The sequence below is a fragment of the Peromyscus californicus genome, unplaced genomic scaffold (genome assembly GCF_007827085.1).
Source record: "Peromyscus californicus insignis strain IS unplaced genomic scaffold, ASM782708v3 Scaffold_11__1_contigs__length_118956290, whole genome shotgun sequence".
Classification (NCBI taxonomy): Eukaryota; Metazoa; Chordata; class Mammalia; order Rodentia; family Cricetidae; genus Peromyscus; species Peromyscus californicus.
The window spans coordinates 43092679-43116496 of record NW_026294402.1 but is presented as its reverse complement, the minus strand read 5'-3'; the positions used below and the strand labels follow the sequence as shown (position 1 = coordinate 43116496).

Genomic DNA, 23818 nt, shown 5'->3' with positions numbered 1-23818 from the left:
GACAGACACCTATGCCAATTTAGCTTGATGCTAATTTGGCTGGAGGCAACACTTCCAAGGTGTTCCTGGGTGAACAGTCATAGGCAGAAAGTGGTTGAGTGGGACTTAGCTAGGCTTTAGTGGCAGGTGACATTCCTGGAGGGTCAAGCGGACTGCGATGGGCTGCAGCTGGGTGGACTGGATTCTTGTGACATAGCATCCTGCCACTCAGCACCCAAAGAGAAATCAGAGGCGATGTGAATGGACGGCTTGTGGTCCCTCCTCTGGTGGCTCTTTAAGTCCTCAGTGTTGACTCAGGGGAAGTCAAAGAGAAGTTCTGCAGATGTGAGGGTCTGGGCATTTGTCTCCATTCTGTCTGCCCCCTGCATCCCTTATAAGGCCTTTTCAGTCTCTTGAGATGCAGACAGAGCCTCCTGCCTTTTAGTGTGTGTGTGTGTGTGTGTGTGTGTGTGTGTGTGTGTGTGTGTGTGTGTGTGTGTGTGTCTGTTGTGCCGCCTGTATCTGTCTCTGCCCCAGTGGGTGATGCATCTCTGTACCTTCTTCAACAACAACCTGGAGGCACATACATGGAGGAGAAAGCTGGGGGAGGGAAGGGGAGAGGTAATGATTTCACTGATGGCTCTGGCATCTCAGGAAAGCTCATCCCCAGGGGTCAGCAGTGGTGGTAAAACCTCCTTACAGGGTTAGAGGAAAGGAATGGAGGTAGAAGTGTTTCCAGTTTAAACCGAGGTTTTTACTTAGCCCCAATTTGATATTCCTTCCCATCCGAGGAAGCAGCTGCTTCGAAGTAGCAGGAGAGATGACTCTGCCTTGCTGAGTGGGATTGGACACCAGAAACCCATCTGTGTCTCACACACACAAACACACACACACACACACACACACACACACACACACACACACACACACACACACTCACTCCCCCCAAAAAACTGCATGTACACCCCACATGGAGCCGTCTCAGCTTGCTTACCAAAAGGAATGGAAGTATATTTGGCTTCCTCTGCTCTTTTGATTAAGGAACGGCTTGTCAAGGGAGATAATAAGAGCCTTGCTCCAAGAAAGTGTAGCACCTGAGCGCCTTCCCCAGCTGCATGCCCCTCTGATCATGTTCCTTCCTTTCCATTCAAAAGCTAATTGGCATGGAGGTGGCACAGGTGTAAACATGAGGCTTTTGTGTCTCATGGTTTCAGACCCCATCATCACCTGGACAAGATAAAGGCCCAAGACCCATGCCATCCCTCCTGCCTCCTGTTCCACCCCGGCCTGGCTTTCTCCCAATTTTTGCTAAAATTAAACTTGTCTTTAAATCAGGAACCTGTACGTTGTACCTGCGTTGTACCCCAGATTGGCTGTGCTGCTCTGGGGGACATGGTGTGGCTCACTTTCTCCCGTGATAGCGGCTTGGCATAGTTCCAGGCTGCTGTCTGCAGCATCCTGGGTTCCTCTCAGAGACCTTGACTCAGCTGAAGCCAAGAGTTTCAACTGTGCTTCAGGAAAGAATTTCAGGCTAAGTCAGTGTGAAGCAGAGTTGGAGGTTTTTTTAAGAAAAGGTTTTAACATAGATTTAAGTATGAGGGTTAATGGAAAGAGAAACGCTTCATTCAAGAAAGGGACCTACCACCCAAGTGTGGGTGTGAGCATCTCAAGAGGAAATTGAACTTAGATGTTTTAATGGTAGCCAGTATGTGATTCTGGTGTCTTCTGAGGTTGTATCTCAAAGGGTTGCTATGGCAGTGCCCCATACCTGAGATCGTAGGGTGGTTTCTGGGGTGCGCTGGACAGGATTGCAACCTGGTAAGATGAAACCGTCAGTCATACAGGTGTAACAAGGGAGTTTGACGTGTCTTTCACTGTGAGTTTCTAGTTTTGCTTGAGGGACTCCTAGAAAATCGCTGGTTTGTAGTTGGGGAAGGAGAAATGCCGTGGCTGGTCACATTTAAACATGGTTCTTATTTGAAACACATCATATAAAACGAATATTGACACCATTCACAGCAAATTGTGCTGCAATTTCTCTTTAAATAAAATTTTACATGTATGTTTGCCTGCATGTGTGTCTAGCACCTACAGAGGCTAGAAAAGGTTGTCAAATCTCCTGGAATTGGAGTTACAGATGGTTGTGAACCACCATGGGGGTGCTAAGAACCAAATCTGGGTCCCCTACAAGATCAAGTAGTGTTCCTAACCACATAGCTGTCATTCCAACCCCTGAACTACTGACCTTCAGCCAGCAAGAGACTGTAGCTAGATACATGAGTTGAGGGACTCCTGTCTCTTCCCATGGCCCCTTAGTTTCCCCTTCTTTCCAGCCTCAGTAGGATTTATGCACAAAGGTCCCAGGCATTCACTTGGTGCCTACCCATGTTGCCTCAGTCCACATTCCTAATTTATCCTTGCCGTCCCTCTTCCTAGTTCAGATCCCCTTTGGACAAGTACTTAGGGAGTCTAGACTAAGCCACATCTCCTCGCTCTCCAGAAATATGGGGGGAGGGGGTTGTTGGGTCCTTTTTCTGGTGAAGTAATTCTCTTTAGGCCAAGGCTGATTTGTATCTTATTCATACTGGAATTCCCAAGTTGGTAGAAAACAATGCATTTGTGGCATATACTCAGTGGTGTTTGTCGGTTGCCTCATGGCCACACCAGGAAGTGAGTGTTGGAAGCAGCAGGTTGGCCGTGAATTTTGTCTTTAGTGCAGAGGCTCAGGTCCAGGGCTGTGTTGTTCTGCTTTCTATGACCGCAGCAAACAACAGGGATGGAACTTGTGGATAGGAAAGGTTTGTTTTGCTTTACAGTTCCAAAAGCTCTAGCTCACAATCCTTTATGATCCTCGGGCCTGTGATGAGACAGCACAGCCTGGCACGGAATATGAGAAAGACCAAAGCCTTACCACCACCACCACTACCACCACCATACCACCACCACCATACCACCACCACCACCACCACCACCACCACCACCACCACCACCCGCCAGGAAGTGAGAGAGACAACAGGAGAGATGGAAGCTCAATCCCCTCACTTTCAATGGCTCTCTACAGAGACCTTAAGACCTCCTTCCTTGAGTTTCCACCATTTCCCAGTAGCACCAGGTTGGGCAATAAGCCTTTGGCCCACAGTGGGTTGCCTTTGCCCTCCACATCAATCACTAATTAAGAAAATGCTCTACAGTCTTGCCTACAGTCAGAGGCATTTTCCCATTGAGTTTCCCTCTTCTCTAATGACTCTAGCTTGTATCAAGTTGACACAAAACTATCCCGCCCAGGAAGCCAGTGAGTTTGGCACCTGTGTATCGCCTGGCGTTAGTGATTGCCATGGAGATAGGATAGGATTGTGTGGGAGGCTCTTGGTAGTGGCCTTGCTTATAGACTTAGTTACTGAGATCTCACCAGCCCAAGCTGTCTGTCTCTGTACCGTGACCTCCTAACCACCCACCCCGCTGCATGCACGTACTTTTGTCTTCATCCCAAAGGCCCTCTGTACTGCCATCACAACGTGCAGTTATCCAGGGCCTACTTGCATTAGCCCTGTGCTGTGTGTTGGGGGAGTTAAAGATGGCTCTTCTGGTTCCTGCTTTGGCAGCCTAGTCTCGTAGGCAGAACTGAAAGTCAGAAGTCAACGCAATAAAGGGTTTTATGTGTTGTGCCGATGAGTGCTCAGAGGAAGACCGTGTCCTTGGCACCAAGTCTTAAATAGTACAAGTCATCCAAGATGCCGTTTCTAGGGTCAGCTTCCTAGAAGAGGCAACCCAGAGTCAATAAAGCAACATATGCTTGTCATTGTGCAGGACTTCCATGAGTCACCATCCAGGTTGTTCACTGCACAAGGTGTCCAGCTGAGGAAGAGGTGGAGATTAAAATCTAGCTCTCTCTCCCTAGCCAACAATGAAATCTGTTGTCTACCCAGAGGGAGGAGACAGGCTTTTCTAGTTTAGTGAAAGGCACCATTTGGGCTGGCATTAGCTCTACAACTAACCTCTTTGTAAAGATTTTTCAAGTGGGTATCTCATCTGTTGTTCTTAGCAACCACAGCAGTATGGAAAGGATGGACACACACCAGTCCAGGGAAGTGAAATGGCTTACGTGGGATCACCAGGCACCAGAAATGGCAGAACCAGAATGCTTGCTCCTTTTTCCTCCCTCCATCTCACGGCCCAGGATTTCTGAAGACTACCTTCAGACAGCCAGAGTCCACCTCCTTCCTGACGGGACTAGCTCTGGTCCTGATCATTGCTTCAGTGGAGGATGGAACTCTGGCACTGCAGAGAACAGAGTATTCTAACGCAGCGGGTCCCTTGCTCTGCCACACATCTCACCGCAGCTAATGAATTGCTAATACAATTTTCTAGATAATTTTATTTCCATAGCCCCACATTTTAATGTGTTTCCAAAAGCTAGCATTTATTTGCTTAATCTCCCAGCGTAATAGACTCGGCCCTGACTCATCATACATGCAAACAATCGGCTAGGCAGAAACGACGACAGCAAATTGTTTAATAACTCCCATCTAGTCTTTAGATTTTTAACTTGCACGCACCAGTAGTTTCTCTTGTGTCTCATTCACTCCTCAGCCCTTCCCTGATTTTCTTTTTCTTTCAAGTCCTTTTCTCTGACCGTGAATGTTGGTTTTCAAGCAGAAGAGCAGGGAAAGCAGGCACACAGCCTCAAAACGCTCGTCTCACCCCACGCCCTGAGTCTTGGTCGTTGGATAAGTGGCCAAGGAGGGATCTTATGCTTGTGTGAGGTCCCAGCAAGGAGTGAGAGACAGCTGGGGTCATAATAATATTTCTTTTTAACTGATAATCGTGGAACCTTAAACCTGTCAGCGATGTGCAGAGCTGGCCATTTGGGATTTCATGGGTACCACTTCTCCTGACTAGACCACAATGCCTATCAGTCTGCTGTCTTCCTGTCCACAAAACCTCTGGCCTCATCTGGTCCCCACCTTCTTCCTGTAGTAGCACAAAAGCCATCAATTCTCTCCCTGCTTCCAGCCATGTGGGACCATCCACACCTTGGCCACCAACAGAGACACTGTCCACTAGGCTGTTGGACACTTACACCTGTCTTCAGTCGGCTTGAGTTTCTGTACCATGTGACCGTAGACTGGATGATTCATATCTAGAAATTAACTTCTCACAGTCCTGAAGGCTGGGTAGTCTGAGATAGGGATTCCAGCAGGGCTGGGTTCCCAGGAGGCCCCTCTTCCCAGTTGTAGACCACAGACTCCTGACTGTGTCCTGTGTTCTGACTGTGAAGAGGCATCCTTTTTATACGGCACTAATCTTGTTGAGGAGGACTTCGATCTTGTAATCAAAGACTTTGGAAAGCCCCCACCTGCTAACACCATCACTTGGAGGATAATGATTTTAAAATACCCATTTTTGGACTGGGTGAGGGGCACAAACATCTAGACCTTTGCTATCCTCCAGTCCTTCTACGGCCCTGTTTTGCCTGTTGGATGGCATCTGGGCTGTCTCTCCTGGCACATGTGATCCTCTGTGATCTGACGTCCCTGGTTTTCATGGCTTCTCTCCATCCTCTGTGCCACCTGCTCTGAAATGGGTCTGCAGTGTCTCCTTAGCCATTTCCTACCTGGGCTTACTCAGGTACATCCCGTTCCTCAGAGCGGAACTCAGTCTCCTCTGAGGCTCTTGCAGGGTCACCCTTGTCTCACCCATGCTCTGGGTGGTATTTATTGGCCAGTGCCCCCCACCCCCAGACTTGGTGTCCAAAATTCTCTGCTCCATCTCAGCCGCTTCGTGGTCACTTGGTAATGGAGTGAGACAGATAAACGGACACAAAGCGAGTTTGGGCCATTCTGTAAGCTGGAGGTAACCCACCAGAGCAGCTTCCGAGCATCTTAGGAACAGCAAGCGTTCAGAATGCCACAGGAGACTCAGTCTACTCTGCTAGGTGGCACCTTTCGGGGTATCCTCTGGGGTGCCATTCATTCACCCTCTTATTCCATACTGGGGCTCTCAGAAGAGTAAGAAGTCTTGGCTGGCAAAAGGCCTGAGTGTTCAGGAAGCCTGCTCCTTCAGGCTGATTTAAAGCAGCTGTTTGAACACCTGGCCTAATTGGGGCTTTCTGTGGGGTAGAGTTCAGGGTAAAGAGAGTCCAGGTGCTGGGAGCCCTCAGCTTGAAGAAGCTGGGACTGCTGTGCTGTGTATTAGAACGTGTCCTGGGTGGACTCTGCTTTTTCTTACCGAGCTTGACAGGGTACTGAAGGACTCAATGTCAGTGCTCACAGCAGCTTCTACCCAGACAATTTCCTTCAGCATGTCTTCCTCCATCAGATGGGGTTGAGGACTTGAGATCTCTCCCAGAGATCTTACTGGCTTCTTCCTCTTGGGCTTGGGTTTGGGAGACTTCAGACAGCTCTGCCTGTGACCAGCCTCTGTCTGTGCTTCTGGACCATTGCTGACGTGATCCCTGCATGCTTTGGTGCTTGCTCCTTATTGCATCTCTTCTGGGGGAAGTCCAGGCAGACGGGTGTTTCCAGCCCAGAGGTAAAATGAGGTTCAGAGGCTAGGGAGGTGGATCAGTGGGTAAAGTAGTTACTGTGTAAGCATGAGGGCCTGCATCTGGATGCCCAGCTCCCACATAACAGCTGGGCATGGCTGTGTGTGTCTATAATCTCAGCACGAGTAATGGGGACAGGCCAATCCCATGGCTCACTGGCCAGCTAGCCTAGCCAAAACTGTTCAATGAAAGATCCTGTCTTAATGAAATAAGATAAAGAGCCATAGAGGCTGTTCAGTGAAAGATCTATCTTGATAAAATAGATGGAGAGCCATCCTGATGTCAACCTCTGGCCTTCAAACACTTCCCCTCAACACATACACACACACACACACACACACACACACACACACACACACACACACACACACACACACGAGGTCCCCTTTCTTCTATAAAGGTACACCAAACACACACACATACTAAAAAACAAAAATTGAGTAGGTTCAATCAGTGATTTCTGGAATCAAACAGACCAAGACATTTCTAGATTTCTGGTTCTGCCTCCTTCTCACTGTGTGACCTTAGGCAAGTTATTTGATCTCTGTTTTTCTCTTTGTAAGAAGGTGGCTATGAATGCCTGCCCTGCAGGGATGCAAGCACAGGTAAATCACCCAACTAAAACGGCCTTTATCAGCTCTCCTTCCATTCTGCTCCCAGAGCTTTGGAGGACATTTTCTTCCCCCATGCAGCCCTCCTAGTTATTGGCACCTAGACTTCAGTGTCTGCAGAGAAGGGACAGCAGGTAATTGTAGAAGAGAGTGGATGGTGGATGAATGGTGGTTCCTGCCTTTTATTCCAAACCGAGCCATGTATGGTCCTGAGGAGGCAAGAACCAGCCCTCCCATTTGCGGTCGACATTTCTAGTCAGGGAGGCAACAAGGCTCTTCATTGTCTATTCCCTTCTCTCTCACCTGCCCCTGGAAGCTTCTTCATGTCACACTGAGCAGCCCACGACTTTCATTAGCCCAAATGCTCTGACACTCCCTCCACTTTGGACTAGACTGACAGACCTGATCACCTTTTCTCTTTGTGTCCCTCACACAAGGGACAGCATTGTGGGACTGAACACAGGCAATGCTGGCCAGGCACTGGCAGAGAGACAGGCAGATGGGCTTGTGTCAGGAGCTAATGTTCTTGGGGAGATGAAATCCAAAATGGCAGGTGAGGAGCTATGCCCTGAGACTCAGCTGGAAGGCTGTGGTCCGGTGTGGCGTCAGGAAGGGGTCAATGAACAGAAAATAGCAATCTGCCTTTGTGGGGTTCTGTGGGGCACCTGGATTACTGGACCAAGTGGCAGGGACAGAACTGAATGCTATCTCATGTGACTCACTAGTTTGAAATCCTTTGACAACTTTCTGTTGGTCTTATAATGAAACCTAGAGCTTGTAGCATGGCTGATCAGGACCCAACATGATCTGCTGGCTCCAGGCTCCTCTTTAGCCCCCTTCTCGCCTTCTCCCTGCTCCACAGTTAGAACTGGTCATCCTACTCAACTGGGTTTTGCCATCCCTGAGTGTTCACAGACTTCGTTCCATCCTCTTGAATGTTCTCTTGATGCACGGTGTGCTGGGTGGTATTGAGATCCGTACAGTTAGTGAGATGCTTTTCCATCATTACATCCCCTGCTCAGCCAGTTCACACAGTGGGGTGAAAGGATGTGTGTGAGTCAAGTAGGCAGGGCTAGTTGCCCAGTCCTAGCCTGTTTCTGCCACTACCCTGCCTTTAGAGGATAAGCCACAGACTCCATTCCATCCCCTTGAATGTTCTCTTGATGCACTGTGTGCTGGGTGGTATTAAGATTAGAACAGTTACTAGGATGCTTTTCCATCGTTACATCCCCAGAACCTCAAAGAGAGGTCCTTGTAGAAAGTATCACTATTTGTGGAATGAAGTGACTCTCAAGATTCCCGACTTCCTAAATGGGAAAGTGGTTATAAGAATGTGTTCACCAGGCGGTGGTGGCACACACCTTTAATCACAGCACTCAGGAGGCAGAGGCAGGAGGATCTGAGTTTGAAGCCAGCCTGGTCTACAGAGTGAGTTGCAGAATAGCCAGAGCTATACAAAGAAACCTTGTCTTTGAAAACAGAAGTGTCTACAGCCAACCTCAGGAAATGAATGAATGAATCCTTCTGCTGCCCCCAACTATGAACTCCATGGAGACTGGAATGAGTTCATCTCCTATGCCTCCCTCTCCTCTTACGAAGTTTGTGGTTCTAAGAGAGTTATGAACAACAACGGCCAGCCCTTATGATCCAGGTTATTGTTGGTTCTCACGGGTTCTACCCCATCTTCCCATCGCTGCCTCAGATCCTGTAAAGCCCCTGTGATTACAGGGCCCCAGTCACCCACCTTCTTCTGCTTTGGACTCAAGACACTTGCAGAAATGCGTTGGACCGTCCATGTGGTTTTGTGTCTTTCTCCCTAATGTTTAGGTCTCTTGGAGGCTGGACACCTGTTGACGTTTTTCCTCCAGAGCGACAACATTCAGGGTGCTCAGTCAGCCTTGCGTGGCCTGGGCTGCCCCTGGGTTGGACCTTGAATTTGGGGGTTAGGATTTCTAGGCCCAGTGCTGCCCCCTACCCCGGCTTCAGGGGTGAAGATCTGGGTCTCTGCCTTGCTGAGGCTCTCCCACTGTTGTCTCCCGCAGGCACGGACATGGCTGTTTTCTGTCTGCTGTGTGGGAAGCGCTTCCAGGCTCAGAGCGCGCTCCAGCAGCACATGGAGGTCCATGCAGGCGTGCGCAGCTACATCTGCAGCGAGTGCAACCGCACCTTTCCCAGCCACACAGCTCTCAAACGCCACCTTCGCTCACATACAGGTAGGCTGGTCCCAGGGGGCGGCTGGGGACATTTCTGGACCTTGTATCTGGGCTTAACGTCCAAAAATACATGGTATGTGTGTGTGTGTGTGGGGGGGGGGGGGGGGGTGTTCCAGGTTAAGGCATTTTCAGCCTTTCCCTTCTTGAAGTTGGACACAGAAGGGCTCCTATAGAGCATTTAAATGTTGACATTTCTCCCAGTCCGCCAACACCCCCCTCCCCCGCACCTGTAGACAGTCTGTTCCCAGTCTTTCCACATACAGCACAGAAAATAGTCATTTAAAAAAGAAAAAAAAAACAAAAACACAAACACCATACTCTAGGGTTCTACTCTCAGAAACTTTGATTCATTGGTCCAGGGTGGGCTTTAGATCTCAACACCACTAATAAGTATTCCCAAGAGATTCTGATGCAGGAGATACCAAAGTGCATTTTGAGACTAACTGGCCTAACTCTATTACAATCCCACCACTTCCCCAGTCCACCTAAGAATAGCAATGAAGTCAGCTCAGGGCTCCAGAGGGCACATTGAAGAACTCATCCTGCCTTCGTAACAGAGACAGGAGGCCTCCACTTTTGGGCTTAATGTTGTCTAGGGAAGACAATCAGAGTATTTGAACAAGCCATGAGATAGCCCTGCTCCTCCAGTTCACACGATGGGGTGAGAGACGGGGTATGTGTGAGTCAGGGAGGCAGGGCTACTTGCCCAGTCCTAGTGTATCCCTGCCACTACCCTCTAGCTTTAGGGGATAGGACACCCAGTGTCAGAGGGCCTTGAAGGAGCCCTTGGTCTTTTCCTAGCAGAGGAATAGATGACTTAATTCCTTTCTTTGCCCTAAAGCAAAATGAGATCATCTCTTACTGTCCCCGGGTGAAAGAATGCCAATTTCTGAATTGTATGTCTCTGTGTGTGTATGTTTCTGATCTTTGTGGGGGAGGGGGGCTGGGATTAAGTCTCTATGTAAGAATGTAGCGGAGTACATACACAGGCCTGCTGGAGAGACCATAAAGGCCCAGCATGCTTCACAGAGCGTTGGAAGAATTTCTCATTCTTATGAGCCTTTTCCTAGCTCAGGGATGGAGGATGTGCCTGGTCCTTACATGGGTGACAGGCTCGTTTTACTCTCAGGGACCGAGCTGGACTGTCCTACCATGTGCAGGCATATTCGCACCGAGGAGCCTGCCTTGGCTCTAGGTTCTGGATAGCATCCTAGTCAGAGGAGCACAATGCCATATCATTACCAAATGTGAATGGCTCACCAGATGCTTAGGACTGCCTAAGGCTGCTCGGTAGAAAGGAGGCAGTCTTAGCGGCTAAGGTCCAGCAAAAGGAACCAAAGAGAAAGGGGTGTATGCTCAACCACTTCCTCCACTGTGTCCGCACAAGGATCTCCCTGTAAGATGTCTATACCATCCCATCAATGTCTCCCTCGACGGGTCCCTAAGTTCCATCTTAGGGAAGATGGCTCGCCTCCTTTAGTCACTTCCAGGTATGCCACTGGGTCAAGTCACTTGACTTCACGTGACACGATGATGCAGGCCCTCCCGAGTCCACCCAGGATGCAGCTTACTTTTGCCCATGCCACCTTCTCCGATTCAGTTAGCCCACCTCAGCCCTGCTCTACCCTGTGGCAGCTGGGCTTCGGATCCTGAGTGAGGACAGAGTTTGGGAGAAACCCTTGCTTATTCTAGAAACACAGACATGTGTGCCCCTTGTGCTCACACATTCAAGCACCCATTGATTTTCACACCAGCCCGGCACAGGCTCTGCACACCCCCCGACACAATGCCTCATTAATATTCTGTTGTTCTTAGTCCATTTGCTGCTGGGGCCGGTGGTTAGCATCAGCAGCTGTGTTTGGTACGTTAGTCCAGCCGTGCTCTTGGCATTGATGGATCCTTGATTCACATGGCTCATCATATAATAAACTCTCAGCTGCACAGAGGGGAGGGGCCGAGAGGAAGGGATCCGAGGAGACCAGGGGCTGGAGCTGGGGTGGGGAGGATGACACTGGGCTTGGCCAGAGCTAAGAAAGCCACTAGGTAATGACAAACTGGGGAGGAAGGAGGGTCACAGGTGCCTCGGGCAGGCCAGAGGGGCTCTAATTAGTCTCGTTTGTCCTGCACTTAATGTCAAGCTCATTAACGCGTCTACAGAGTTAATCAACATACCACAAATTGGATTTTGACTTCTGTCTCCAGTTTTATGTACATTATGACCAGCCCGACACGATTAGCTCTCGGGGTGAGGGTTGTAGGTCCGGTGGCCACTGAGCTGTAAAACCTGGGTGGGGTGAGGGTGGGTTTGTGTCTTGGTGACTTGTCATTTTTTTCTTTCTTTTATTCTCTGAATGCTTTTTGTTCTTTCCCTGGGCAGACTCGAGAGAGTTCGTATTTAAACTCATTTAACATGTGATCCACTTCGTAATTAAATTCATAAAAATCTGATCAAACAAACCCCTCTGCTGTTTGTTAAACTCTTAGGGCCCCCCTCTGGAAGCAAGAGGCACACACACAGGCAGCCAGCCCTCCCTCACGGCTGCCCCCTCTTCCTGGGGAGGGGGGGGGCGCTGGGTGACTGCCGATGTACGTTTTAATTACCGGCTTCGGCTGAAGTCTCATGTGGCCCTTGCTTTATTTATTTATTTATATCTTAATGAGGATACTGAATCTTTGATTAAAGTCGTAATCGTTGCCGATTCAGGAAGGAGGGGGAGCTGGATGTCAGGCCAGACAGGGCCACGTGTGCAGACAGAGAGAGAGGGGTGGGGAGGGAGTCTCATACATAGTCCGCCCCACACACACACACACACACTCCGATAGACCCACAGCCAATTAGAACCTCTTGGCTTTGATGGGACTGGGAACAGGTCCTTGATTTAGGTCTAGTAGTGAGAGACAAAGGTTGGTTTTTTTCCAGTCCAGAACTCCAGGACTCAGTCCATTCCAGATCACTGGCCAGCCAGGCGCCTGGGTCAGGACAGTGCCCCTTAGACGGTAAGGGCTGGGCAGAGTGATGGTTCTCTGTGCTTCTTGATGGAGCCCACCCACCCGCTATGCCCTCCATGTTTCTTGTCCATCTTTCACCCTGTAAGGGAGTTGGCCAGTGAACAGACCCCAGCAACCACTCCTCCTCACAGAGTCTCAGAAACTGTTCTGAGATGTCAGAGGAGGTGAGAATTTATGTGGGTGCAGGGCCTGCCTTCAGGAAGAAGGATGTTTGGCTATCGGCCCACAGAGGGGAGAAGGCAGAGAGAGTAAAATATCATTTTAAAGAGGAAGTGAACGCACAGGCATGCGAGTCTATAAGGAGAAGGACAATTTATGCCCAGGCACGAGCACAGTTTGACATGGGGATAATGAAAAAACGTAGGTCATTGTGGATGACTTAAGCCTTCAGCAGCTGAAGAGAATGTATGAAATGCAGAGGACATTATACGGTTGGCAGCCTCGCACATCTGCAGAGGAACAAGTGAAATACAGTGGGCCATTCTTTACCATAAACTGTGCTTGTTGGAGATGCAGCCCAGAGAAATTGTAATTACAGTGACATGACGAATCAGCGATATTTAAATATTCATGAACAAAGTCTGGGGTGATCAATCTATCTTTATTGTCTGTGCTTTCACTCCTGTAATAAATAAGTAGCTCAAGTCCTCACCTTTCATCCCCCAAGCTTGACACCTCAGTTACGAAAACGCAAGGTGGTTAACCCCACTCCCTACCCCCTCAGTCCACAGGGATTGAAGAGTGGAGTGTCCCAGGGAGAGAATGGTAAGCTAATGGACATGATTCTAGGCTGAGGAAGGGCTGTTCTTCCCAGCCCAATACCCAGAATTCTCCAAGAGTCGGTTCTGAGTCATTCCTGGGCAAGCACTGAGGACATAAGGGTGGGAAAGGCTTCTTGGTGGCCCTGTTAGTCAGTACAATACAATGTGTCATTGAGCCATGTGGTAAGTGACCAGTGTCCAGACCCTGAGACCAGACCAGAGCCAAAGTCCCAACCTAGCTACTTCGAGCTAGGTGACCTTGGGACAGTGGTTAAGTATCTCTAAGCAACTCTTCACCCCGCCCCTATCTGTGAGATAAGCCTGTCGTTCATCAGATAGTTTCCATGGCCATGTGACATGATCTCAGTGAAGTCCTCAGCACAGCGGTAAGAATACAGCAAATAGAGACTATTTAAATGGGAACGAAAATTCTTTTAAAAATCATATTTCTGTGAATAAAAGACCAAAAGTGTTCAATATTCTTCTCTTTGGGGACAGAGAAGGAAATGTAGCTTTGTCTGCCTGGGAACTAAAGTAAAGCATCCAAACTGAGGTGATGGAGGAGCTGGGCTTTGAAGGGTGGCTGGAGTTCATCAGGGAAAGAAGTGGGAATGAAGCAGAGGGAATAACAGTTAACTGGTGGAGTAGGAGAAAGAGCAGATGACATTTGGGGAGCAAAGAGAAGTTCTCTAAGTTGGAGGGATATTCCTGAGGGTGGGGAAGCTAGGCTGGAGTGGCCCTTGGCCCTGAACCAGAGGGAAGGGAGGAGAGGCAGTGTAAGGCAAGGTCTCAAAAGCCCAGCTCTGTTCCACCCTCACAGGACCTTGCTTTCCGAGGGTTGCTGCTCTATGCTGAGCCAAGCAGGCTTTCTTTTCCTGGGACTGGCAGTTATCCCGTGAATGGCTCTGGGGCCACAGTAAAATCTGAATGTGAACACAGGATCCGCTGTTCATGCTGTGGGGACCAGACAAGTCACCTTTTAAGGTGGTGAACATTGTCAATCTCAGGACGTCGGACGTACCCTGCTGTCCTTGAAACAGAGACAGGAGGAAGCCAGGGTCTGATTCAGCCCGTTGTCCTTACAGGTGACCACCCCTACGAGTGTGAGTTCTGTGGCAGCTGCTTCCGGGATGAGAGCACACTCAAGAGCCACAAGCGCATCCACACCGGCGAGAAACCCTATGAGTGCAATGGTTGCGGCAAGAAATTCAGCCTCAAGCACCAGTTGGAAACGCACTACAGGGTTCACACAGGTACCGAGGGCCAGGGGTGGGCCCCAGGCCAGCTCTGGGACCTGCATGGTGACTGGGAGCTAGTGGTTCTCCAGAGAAGAAGCCCAAGTAAACATGGGTCAAGGTTCAACCCAAGTGAAAAGGGATAATATGGAGACTGAAGAGTGCTTCCTGTTCTTCCAGAGGACCAGAGTTTGGTTCCCAGCACCCTCTTCTGGCCTCAGAGGGCACCACATTCATACACGCATGCGCACACACACACACACACACACACACACACACACACACACACACACACACAACACACACACACACACAAATACTTAAAAAAAGAGAGAGAGAGATAATATCGTGGTCCGAGTACCATGACCCTCCTCTCAAGGCCAAGGCAGGCATTACTAATCAGGTGTGACAGATAATAGTTATTAACTGTAGCACGTGTCTCATGGGCCCAGTCAGTCCCCTGAAGCAATCACACTGAAAAATCGTCCAGGAGTGCCAGGCAATATGATGCTTGTTCCAGATCCTAAATTAAGGTTACGTTGGCCAGATTAGCAAAAAGTGACGTTTGAGTGGTTTCCTTTTGCTCCACTCATGATTGGAGGCAGAATCAGAGGGCATGAAGTTATGATAAGGGTCAGGAAACTGTGACATTGGCTCTGGTCTGTTCTGAAAACAAAGGAGCCAGTGTATTTAATAGGAGAATGTTCCCTCATGTCAGGGTGCTTCCACATTCCTTTCTACATAGAAGAAATGTGAGTCTCTGTTTTCACTGGGGTCTCAGGACAGACAGACAGACAGACAGACAGGGTCTAGAGTTGGAAGCGGTAGAGCCCTAGAGCTGGCCTCTACTTAACTGGAAAACCTATGTCTTCCCCATTGCAAGTTCAATGACATCACCTTGGTTGCTTAAAATGGGCCCCAGTGGGAGTATTGACCGCATAGCAATAGAGCTATGTGTCTTTGGAGAACTGGCTGTTAAATACCCATCCCCTGCAGTCTGCTAGCTGCGGGGAGGTAGCGTTTCCTGTGAGGCTGAGGGTGAGGCTGAGCACGGGAAGATGTCCTTTCTGATCAGTGGGGACAGCACCCAGTCCAGAGAGGGGAATGGTGACCTCAGCTGGCTTAAGGGAAGGAATGGCCTGGGAAGGGGTGGACAACCAGCAGGAGTAGAAGCTGTTCTCAGAACTGTCTTCTCGCCTGAGCTCCGTTTTTCTTGCCTCTGGCTTAAAGCCACAGGATGGGATGGTGTGTTCATTGCTGACAATATGAATAACCCAGGGGATATCCCAGAGTCCCGGGGTTTCCTCAGTCCCTTGTTGTGGGATGTGACCTAGTGGGCAGATCATTAAATGCATTGGCAGTGACTATTGTAAATAGCTGGTCGATAGTTAGATCACTTTGGCTGTTCATTACTTCATTATTTGCAGGGGCCTCGGCACGGAGGAGTATCGATAGCGAGATGGCTGACCAGTTAATTACTGTATTGAAACAAGGTTCCCTTACATCTCTGCTCAGCTCCAGGGGACTCTAGTGGAAGAGAGATCTGGATAGCAGACTAGGGTGTTATTGTACACTTCTAGGTTCTCTGTACTGCCCCTCCCCACCAGCCCTAGAATGGGAGCTTAAGTCCAGGGGAAGTCCTTAGAGCGTTAGTGGGTAGGTAGATGGCCCCAGATGTGATGTGTTTGAAGGAGTAGGCTCTTTGGATTTCCCACACCCCTCCTTACCATCGGTAGCTCTAAAAGGACTCCACCCATTCTCCTGTCTCCTGTGGATGAGCTTGGCTATGAAGAAGCATCCTGGCCTGGCAGTGGTGGCGCACACCTTTAATCCCAGCACTCAGGAGGCAGAGCCAGGCGGATCTCTGTGAGTAGACAAGGCCAGCCTGGTCTACGGAGCAAGATCCAGGATAGGCACCAAAACTACACGGAGAAACCCTGTCTCGAAAAACCAAAAAAAAAAAAAAAAAAAAAAAAAAAAAGGCTGTGGTGGTATTGTTTCCCAAAATATTGTGCACCCTAATAAACTTATCTGGGGTCAGAGAACAGAACAGCCACTAGATACAGAGGCTAGAAAATGGTGGCACACACGCCTTTAATCCTAGCATTCCAGAGGCAGAAATCCCTCTGGATCTCTGTGTGTTCAAGGCCACATTGGAAACAGCCAGGTATGGTGACTCACGCCTTTAATCCCAGGGAGTGATGGTAGAAGGCAGAAAGATATATAAGGAGTGAGGACCAGAAACTAGAAGCTTTTAGCTGGTTAAGGTTTCAGGCTTTCGAGAAGCAGTTCAGCTGAGATTCATTCTGGATGAGGACTCAGAGGCTTCCAGTCTGAGGAAACAGGATCAGCTGAGGAACTGGCGAGGTGAGGTGGCTGTGGCCTGTTCTGTCTCTCTGATCTTCCAGCGTTCACCCCAATACCTGGCTCAGTTTTGATTTTATTAATAAGAACTTTTTAAGATTCATGCTACAAAAGGCAGCCTGAAGGACTTCAGAGACTTACTACCTCCTTTCACACTACACATTCCCTTAATTAGAAGGGAAGCTCCCTGCCATAAGATAGCTCCATGGACAGTTCCTAGCTACTAGTTACTAGCCACATTAGCTTACTTACAATAGCCACGAAATGAGAAAGGAGTACCCCAGGAACCATACCAATAGCCCTGTGTGCTCAGTGGCTGCCGCATTGGATGGTCCAGCCGTTGTCTTGGGCAGCTGTGTTGCAGACTGCAAGGCTAGAAGGATAGACATTCTCCGACAAGCCTAAGGATGACAAATGGCCCTTCTGGTCCTCACATCCCCCTGTCCTTTCTTATCTCCTCCACAGGCGAGAAGCCCTTCGAATGCAAGCTCTGCCACCAGCGCTCGCGAGACTACTCGGCCATGATTAAGCACCTGAGAACGCACAATGGCGCCTCACCCTACCAGTGCACCATCTGCACGGAGTACTGCCCCAGCCTCTCCTCCATGCAGAAGCACATGAAGGGTCACAAGCCGGAGGAGATCCCACCCGACTGGAGGATAGAGAAGACGTACCTCTACCTGTGTTACGTGTGAAGGGGGTCCCCCCGCACACACATGGTAGAACAGCGGCGGGAGCCTGCAAAGATGAGCTAGAGCTAGATAAAGTGGAAAGACTGTACAGAGAAAAGAAAAGGGAAATAGAGAGAGAGAGAGAGAGAGAGAGAGAGAGAGAGAGAGAGAGAGAGAGAGAGGAAACCTGGTAGAAACTTGGCCTTGGATTCCTTCTGGAGTTCGGGTGATCGGGCTGTCACACTGATGCCCTTTCCCTGTCGTCTCTGCCCTCCTTGGTTCTCTTGGGTGGGTGGGGTGGTTTTGCTCATTCACACAGTGGCATATTTTTCTCCTCCCCACAACTTAGACCTTCCTCTTGTGTCCAGAAATGGAAACCAGGAATCAAGTGTGAGGTCCTCTGGTCAGAGCCACTGCCTCTGCCCTCTCTCATCCCTTCTCCTCCTCTGAAGAGGGTAGGAGGGGAGCAGAGGGGGCAGCTGGAGGCAGTGAGGGGTGGTGTCTCTGGCTGATGCTTAGAGTGGCAGCTCTGGCATAACTGGGGGCAGACTGGGAAGGGGAAGGCTTTCTGCTCTGCCCAGCCATACCTGGTGCCATCATGGTCTCCGAGAGCCTTGTGGTTCTTCTCACCCTTCAGCTCCTGGCACCTGCTTGATAATTGTCCTCTGGTCACAAGGGGCTCACGTCCTGTGTGGTTCTGGACTCTGTCTTTCTTAGGTCCCTCCTGGGGAGAGCTGTGTCAGATTCCAAAGCCCCTTCCTTCCCTCCCTCAGCTTTCAGACAACACGGAACAAAATGAATCCGCACTGTACCCTAGCCAAACCCCCTCATGAGCAAGATTCCTGCTGTCCTGCTTTCTGCTTGCAAAAAGGAAACAAAACAAAACAAAAACCAACTAAATATATTCCATCCTGCCATCCAAACAAGCACATATCGCTGCAACCCCACTTCAGCCCCTGGGGGCAGGAATGCCATCCTCCTATTGAAAGGTCCCGTTGTCCAAAAGAAGGAGTGGATGCCCTCCTGCAGGTGAACTTGACCTGCAGGTGGGAATAGATGCCCTGCTTGAGCACGGTGGGAGGACTAGCCATGGGGGAAGTTGCTATCACACTGAGGATCCTTTGCCCCAGATCCGGAGATTAGCACCGAATTCCTGGCTCAAGTCCCCCCTCAGCCCCCAGGGAGCATGGAGGAGGAGCTGATGGCGCTTTGGCCTCTTGTTACATTTGCTTTTAGCACATTGTACTTGAATTACCTCAGTTTTTATTTTTTGTGACCTCATGAGCTTTTCAATCCCCTATCTCTCTTTTTTTTAATCCCTTTGGTTGGGGGAGGGGGTTATTGGAGGAACGGGGAGGGTGTACTTTTCTGTTGTAGCATAAGTTAATAGTTGGCTTTGAATCTGACCTGGTAGAGGCCCTCCCCTTCTGTGGCTGGAAGCTGTCAGAAAAAGTGGACCACTCAGGATCTGAACGGAAGGCCAGGAGGGCTGGGAAGGTGGTGGGAATGGAGAGGGTGACAGTTGGGTGGGTTCTCACTGCTCCAATAGCTTACAAGTCACACGCAGCACCATCCAGGGCTCAGACCAGCAGTGCCCAGCTTTAGTTCAGCCTGAAACACTTAGAGAAAAGTCCAACTTCTCCTAGAATTATCTGGGCTGTTGAGGCTTGAGGGGGGCCTGTTATTAAGATCTGTACAACCACATGGGCCCTCCTGTGCTGTTATCACTGCTAAAATTGGTATATTTATTTCATGGCTGGTATGCCGTGTGAGGAGTGGACCGGCCTGGTTTTGTTGTGTTGGGTGGGGCATTGTTTTTCTAAAAGCTACCTCTTCTGTTGGTCCAGGCTTTTCGTTCCTTTGGCAGTTCTGCCTCCTCCCACCCTCCAGTCTCCCCACCCTGAATTTTGGAAAGCACATTTGCAATAATCCCTTTTGCTTTGGGATGACCCCTCCCTTTCATTTCCTGCTTTATGTATAAGCTAATTGTTGTTTTCTTCCTCCTCCTCTTTCTCTGAGAGAGTTGTAGCTGTGTTTTGATCTTAAGTTTTAAAAAGTGGTTTAGGGAAGCCGTTGGCAGGGGCGAAGGACTGTGAAGAATAACAGAAAATCCGAGGGATGAGCGCTGCTGTAACCACTCCCCCTGTCCCTCGGCCAGCCCCCCCCCCCCCCCCCCCCATCTTCCCCTTCAATCTCATCCACCATATCGGAAGGCCTTAAACATTGTGTGTTGGGAGGATGTGGGTGGGGGGTGCTCGCCTCTCCAGTGTGAACTCGGGATGATAAAGTACAGAGGGCGCTATTTTGGAACTATAGTTAGTGGTGACTTAGAGCATTGGGAAGGTAAAAAGGTTAAACTTGAAATATGTGACCAGAACAGCTGTCATGTTTATAATGTGAAAAGAGAATCTTGTTAGGGAAGAGCCGTCTTTAAAAATCGGTATGCACTGTGGCTTCCTCCCCAGTCCAGGGAGGTAAAGTGAGACCTGCTCGCCTTCAGGGACTCTGCAAGTCCCAGAAAACAGTATTTTTAGCAGTAAGATGTCATTCAGAATTGATGGTGAAGGGAAAAATATCCAACTATTCCATAGAACTGGCTGGTCCCTTGCTTCCCAGCCCTTCCCACTCAGCCTCCACACCCTCCTCCCAGCCCCGCCCAATGATAAAATTTTGAGAGGGCCGAGCATATCTTTGCAAATTGTAATATTTTTGTAGTATTTGTTAGTTCCTTCTTCAGTTCTGCAGGACCGTGCTCTGTCCTTTTGTAATGTGAATAGGGAAAAAAAAAAAAAAGATTTAAAAAGAGAAAAAGTAAAAAAAAAAAAAAAAGTTCACCGCCATCAACAGCAAAATATCCCTTTGTACGTATGTGCGTGTGTGTGCGCGTGTGCGTGTGCGTGTGTGTGTGTGTGTGTGTGTGTGTGTGTGTGTGTGTGTGTGTGTGTGTGTGTGTGGCTGGAGATGAAGCCATGCTGTCTTGTCTGTGCTGCTCTCTCAGTGTTGAATGGAACTCACTCAGCACCTGCCCTGTCTGCCCCTGAGGATTCTGGGGATCCTGGCAGAGGCAGGGACAGCTTCGAAGGGATACTTTCCTTGTTTCCCTTGCAGCCCAGACCCCAAGATGTTCCAACATGCCTCTCCCCCACTCACAAAGAGGAAATGGTTTTAAAATTGCCAGGGCCTTTTCTGCTGGGCTTGATGGCCACCAGGCAGGTCGGGGGCTGTCAAGAAACCTTCTGGAGCACCTGGAGTTGGGGAGACTAGAAGGGTGGAGGCGCTTTCCTTCCCAGGGAAGCCTGAACTGTATTTATTCCACTCCTCTTGGAGACTTCCTGTTTGCCACTCCTCTGCCTTTGGCTGTGTTCTTACAGAACCCCGACTTGCTGCTGCCTTATCCGGCTCCGTGACCTTCTCCCGCCTCACAAATCCAAGCTGCTTACTGGTCCCTCCCCTTGCCCAGCTTCTACGAATGAACCCCTTAATGCTTTGGGTGACATTGACCCTTCTTCGCTCGGTGCCCCTTCCCCCTCACTCCTTTGCTCATTTAAAGCATTAAAATCCTATGTGTATATGGGATAGACAAATATATATATATATAGAAAGAGATATAGCAAGAGAGATATAAATTAGAAAAACGTCTTTGCTGCTTGGCTGCTTTACATGAAGAAGAGGAAGGCAGATCTGGGGTACAAGGGTGGGTCGGAAGGCTGGGGGGACCCAGTGATTCAGTACAATCCAGGGATGCCACACGGGCTTATTTAAATCTCTGTGCCTGAACAGTTTTTTCATGTTGAGAAAAAAAAAAAAAAACCTGCTGCAAATTTTGACAAGTATATGGTACGCTTCCAGATGTGATGGGTGCGACCGGGGTGAGAGGGCCAGGGTCCCTCCTTGGAGGAGAGAGAGCAGGAAGCACTTTTGGTCTCGGGCCATGGGTAAGGGGAGTAGAGTGGGTGGACTTTTGGCCAATCCCCTGGCAAGCCAGACTAGGGTGGACACTGATGTGCGAGACAGATGCACAAAGAGCTGGGGTTCCGTTGGTTTATTTTTCCTCCTGCTTGTTTTGCGCCCCCACTTCCAACCGGTGGTTTCCTTGTCTCCTGGAACTTCCGGCTTCGTTCCTGTGGCTGCACTTACTGGAGATGCCTCTAGGAGGGCTAAGAGCAAAACTAAGGAAGTGGGGGAAGAGATGCCCAAAGGAAGAGTGCAGGACAAACAGAATAGATGGGATCAGAGGGCAGGGTGAGGAGAAAGGAGGTAAAGCCCCAGCAAGCCTGCCTGCCAGCAGCTCTGAGTTCTCGGCTCCTGGGTGGCCCACTTTGCAGACAGGGTCCCATCTCCCCGCGTGTATCATAGTATTTGTTCACATAGTGTTATGCATGAATCCTTGTGAGGTGAAGAACCGTCATGATGCACCACGCCATTGCCCTATATATAAAGATAAAGATTATATATCTATATATATATATATATGTATGTGTATGTAAGTTATAGCACTGAGGGCCCTGTGGCCCTGCTGGACCAAGCAAAACTAAGCCTTTTGGTTTGGGTGTTACGTTTTTTTCCTTTTGTTTTGTTTTGTTTTGGCTTGTCTGATGTTGTACGAGCACAAGTGCCAGTCCAGATTGCTTTGTATCACAAAACAGTGTTTTTTAATTCATCGATGTTCTAGTTGATGTCTACCTCAGCGCCTCCTCTTAGCCTGATTCTAGGAGGTTGCCCAATTTGGTTTCTTCAATTGTATCGGTTCTTTTTCGTTGTTGTACAAATCAACATCCCCACCCTTGTCTCTTTCTCCTTCTTCCTCCCCTCTCTCCCCTCACCCACCCTCTTCTCCCCTCGGGTCCCCCGCCCCCCTGGCGGCCTCCTCTCTCCCCCCCTCTTGCCTCACTGTCCTCCAATCCAGATCGCCAGTTCTTTCTGTCCCCTCGAAGTGCGCGCGCTCCCGATTGCCGCTTATCCACACCTGCCTTCGTTTCGTGTAGATGGATGCGTTTCTTCGTAACTTCAGTGTTTCTGACAAGATTTAAAAAAAAAAAAAAATACGGAAAAAAAAGTGAATTTACTGCTGCAGGTTTTTTTCCCATGTGTCACGAAGTGAAGTTTGTGCCTTCTATAGCAAAGAGAATATTTTTTACATCCTACTAACAGTAGATTTTTTTGTAGTGAACATTTTTTGTATTTTTATTTATAAGTCTCATAAGAAAAATAGCAATGTTCAGTTGTATACCTTGAATCTGCAGTTAGAAGAGAATAAAGTTAATTTAGTTGTCTCTGGCTCCAAGTGTTCTTTTTAAAAGTGTGCCCCCCTCCTTTTTTTTTTTTTCTTTCTTGGGTGGGAACTCACTGGAGGAATGGGGATTTCTGCCTGGAGAGGAACAGAAAACTACGCGTTAACGTTAAGACTTGATTTCTTTTGCATTCCTATGATTTAGTGTGTCTGGGCATGCATGCGGACATGGGTACACACACGGACATATGGTACCATGCCATGGTGCACATACGGAGGTCAGAGCCCAACTTCTAGAAGTCAGTTCTCTCCTTCCAAAATATAGGACCTGGGGATCACACTCAAACCCTCAGGTGGCAAGTTCCTTTGCCACTGAGCTATCTCAGCCACCCCACCTTCAGCCTTTTCTCATGACACTTTAATGTTACATTTATAAATCACATACCCAGGGATCTAACACAGGCCACCAGGCCTGGCACCAAGTGTCTCTACCCACTGCACCATCCTACTGGCTCCCATTCTTACCTTAAATATTTTTTTTGTTATATTTTATTTATTGTGAGTCTGTATGCACACATGCCAAGCACACGTGTAAAGGTCAGAAGACAATCTAAAAAGGTTGAAGAATTACTTTATTTTGTATATGTTTTGTCTGTATGTATGTATGTGCACCATATATGTGTCTGGTACCCTCTGAGGTGAGAAGGGGGCAGGGGCCTCAGATCACCTGAATCCAGGGTTAGAAATGGTTGGGAGCCAACGTGGGTCCTCAGCAAGAGCAGCAAGTGCTCTTAATCATTTAGCCATTTGTCCATCCCTGAATGCAATTTTTGGAAGTCAATTTTCTGTTTACCGAGTGAGTTCTGGGACTTGAACTCTGGTCATCAGGCTTAGGAGCAAGTGTCTTTACCCACTGAGCTCTCTTACCAGCCCAACCACCTTGCTTTTTGGTGGGGTGGGGTTCAAGAAGCACTGGGAATTCAGGAAGCAGCACTCACGGAGTTTCAAAGTATGTGGTGACTGCTCAGGAACATGAACTGGTACTTGGTGATCAAACCAGATCAGATACCAAAGCAGGTTGCTTTTCCAGGCTCCAGAGGCAGGATCTCCAATCTTCCTCGAAGTTAAGTGTACTTCAGAGTTGTCTCAACCCAAAGCTTCTCCCCAACCCCATCCCTGTTGAAGGTCCTTGGTTCCATTC

At 49.1% G+C, this 23818-nt stretch overlaps 1 protein-coding gene across 5 annotated transcripts in view; it reads left to right on the top strand.

The window, feature by feature from the left end:
• Window positions 1–22666, top strand: part of Zbtb16 (zinc finger and BTB domain containing 16) — a 187206-nt gene extending 164540 nt beyond the window's left edge. For all 5 annotated transcript variants that reach the window (XM_052759745.1, XM_052759753.1, XM_052759771.1 and 2 more), the window contains 3 exons: window positions 9177–9347; window positions 14203–14370; window positions 17182–22666. In XM_052759745.1, the coding sequence (XP_052615705.1) occupies window positions 9177–9347; window positions 14203–14370; window positions 17182–17411 (569 nt within the window). In that variant the 3' untranslated portion in view covers window positions 17412–22666. The remainder of the gene's footprint in view (window positions 1–9176; window positions 9348–14202; window positions 14371–17181) is intronic.
• The last annotated feature ends 1152 nt before the right edge of the window (window positions 22667–23818 follow it).